The 2,520-nt window shown below is 52.0% G+C and overlaps 1 protein-coding gene across 1 annotated transcript in view; it reads right to left on the bottom strand.

Moving 5' to 3' along the window:
• Positions 1 to 2,234, bottom strand: part of THBS4 (thrombospondin 4) — a 42,596-nt gene extending 40,362 nt beyond the window's left edge. Inside the window, exon 1 of the mRNA XM_002916215.4 lies at positions 1,922 to 2,234. Within this exon, the coding sequence (XP_002916261.1) occupies positions 1,922 to 2,009 (88 nt within the window). The 5' untranslated portion in view covers positions 2,010 to 2,234. The remainder of the gene's footprint in view (positions 1 to 1,921) is intronic.
• Positions 2,235 to 2,520: the final 286 nt, after the last annotated feature.

Below are 2,520 nucleotides of genomic sequence, written 5' to 3'. Positions count from 1 at the left end.
AATATATGTGTATATATATATATATATATATACACACACACACACACAAAACCAAAACCCCAAAAACACTAATTCAAAAAGATAAATACAGGTTCCTGTCCACTGCATTATTTACAACTGCCAAGAGATGGAAACAACCCAAGTGCCCATTAATAATGGATAAAGAAGATATGGTATATGTATATAATGGAATATTATTTAGCCATAAAAAGGAATGAAATCTCACCATTTGTGACATCATGGATGGACCTTGAGGGCATTATGCTAAGTGAAATAAGTGAGACACAGACAAACACTGCATGATCTCACTTTTTTTTTTTTTTAATGTATTTATTTGACAGAGACAGAGACAGCCAGCGAGAGAGGGAACACAACCAGGGGGAGTGGGAGAGGAAGAAGCAGGCTCCCAGCAGAGGAGCCTGACGTGGGGCTCGAACCCACAACGCCGGGATCACGCCCTGAGTCGAAGGCAGACGCCCAACCGCTGTGCCACCCAGGCGCCCCTGATCTCACTTTCTATGTGGACTCTTCAACAACAACCCAAGCTCATAGATAGAGAACAGATGGAGGGGGAATGGGTGAAAGGTGTCAAAAGGTACAAACTTCCAGTTATAAAATACATAAGCTGTGGGGATTTAAAGTACAGCATACTGACTGTACTTAATAATATGGTACTGTATATTTTGAAGCTGCTAAGAGAGAAGAGCTCAAATTTCTCATTATAAGAAAATAATTTTTTGTAATGCTGTATGGGGACAGCTGTTAACTAGACTTATGTGGTAATCATTTCACAATGTATACAATTACGGAATCATGTTGTTCACCTTCCTAGAAGAGCGGTCACAATGAATATAGATTACGGCAGTTCAAATAGTTCTAGGTAAACTAAATGTAGAACATTACCCCCGGAACCACTATTTTGGTTGCCTGGTCTAAAACCAAAAGGAGTTATTTGGTGAAATGCAAAGTTTAAATGTGCGATTATTGCAATGGGAGGCGAAGGAATTTGAGAATTCCCTCACAGGCATTCTTCACTCTGGCTTTGTGAGGAGTAACAACTTTTACTCCAGCCTGTGTGACTCTTCCAGCTTTATTTCATTAGTCACTAATACATCAACAGGTGAAGGTCATCACTGGATGGCTCGTTAGAGCGCTAAGATCTTTTCTCGCTTTAATAATTTCTTCCTTTTGGCCTTTACAAAAAGAAAAAAAATCAGTTTAAGCTTAAGTGCGTTCTGCCCAACGTTTATTTTCACCCTATCTCAGGGGTCTGAAGATTGCTCAAATGTCTTTTTAAAGTATTTACCGATTTTTTTACCTCTGTAAGAGAAGCACCGACTTCTCAGTCCTTCCTGCTCTATTTGTATCACGAACCAAGAGATAACGCCAACTCCCACAGGAGGCTTTGGGGTCCAAACAAAGAGCAGAAAACAGTGGTGGGTCAAATAGAGTAATGCTGTGCCCTTCTGGGGGATGTCGGTCTCAGACTTTCCGGGGAACATCACTCCCGCTGCGTCGGAGAACTTACGGGACCAAGGGTGAGGGGGTGGCCCCACACAGAGAGCCGCAGGGGACAGAACCTGGATTTCACCCCACTCCAGACAGGACCTGTTAGAGGTCTAGAGCCACGTGGTAAGCTCGGAAATGAACCCCACTTCTTCGCACAGACTGAAAAGTTTCGCATCCCCTAAGCTGTTGTTTAGGGAATTGGTCTCATCGCCGGATAATGGACTCAGAAAACGCTATACTCTCCTCACCGCTTCCAATTACAAAATGCTGTGCCTCGGGCCCCAGAGGAACAGAGAAGTGCCAGGGGCCGAGCAGCGCGTACGGAGTTGGTTCCTCCTGTCTGTCGTTCAGGCGGAGCGCGAAGGAGGGACCCGGGGACCGTCGCCCCCCGCCCCGGCGCGAGCCCACTTACCCTGGGGGGTGGCTTGGGCTCCGGCCCCCGGCCACGGCTGCAGGGCCAGGTGCAGCAGGAGGAAGACGGCTCCGCGCGGGGCCAGCATGTTGGCTCTTCTTGCAGCCACGGGCGCTCGCGAGCGACGGCAGCTTGGCCGTGCCTCGGTATCCCCAGCGGCTCGCCGTGCGTCCGTCGGGCCCCGCGGGCGGCGCAGGTGAAGGGAGCACAAGGCGTGTGCGGGCGCGGCGTCCGGGGCTGCCGTCGGGGGCGGTGTTGGCGTCCAGGCGCCGCGCAGAGCCGGGTGCGCTAGCGCTGCTTCTGCGGTCGCCGCCCGCCTCTTTATGGTCTGGCCGGCCGGGGCCGGGGGTGGGCCCAGGCCGGGGCGGCCCCTTGGCGGGGAAGGCCGTTCGCCGGGAAGAGAGGGGGCGGCCGGAGCGGAGAGCGTGGGCAGCGGAGGGGAAGGCCTGAGCGCGGGGTGGGGAAGCCGACCCGGCCGAGCGGGACCTGCGCTGGGCGAGGACCGGCTTTGGGAGGGTCGGGAGGCCGGGGCTGCGATGGGCACACAGGACGGGGAAGAGAAGGAGGAATCCAAGGGAGCGAAAGGAGGAGGAAAGGGA

The sequence above is a fragment of the Ailuropoda melanoleuca genome, chromosome 3 (genome assembly GCF_002007445.2).
Source record: "Ailuropoda melanoleuca isolate Jingjing chromosome 3, ASM200744v2, whole genome shotgun sequence".
Lineage (NCBI taxonomy): Eukaryota > Metazoa > Chordata > Mammalia > Carnivora > Ursidae > Ailuropoda > Ailuropoda melanoleuca.
The sequence above is the reverse complement of the archived record's forward strand: the minus strand, read 5'-3'. Positions and strand labels throughout refer to the sequence as shown.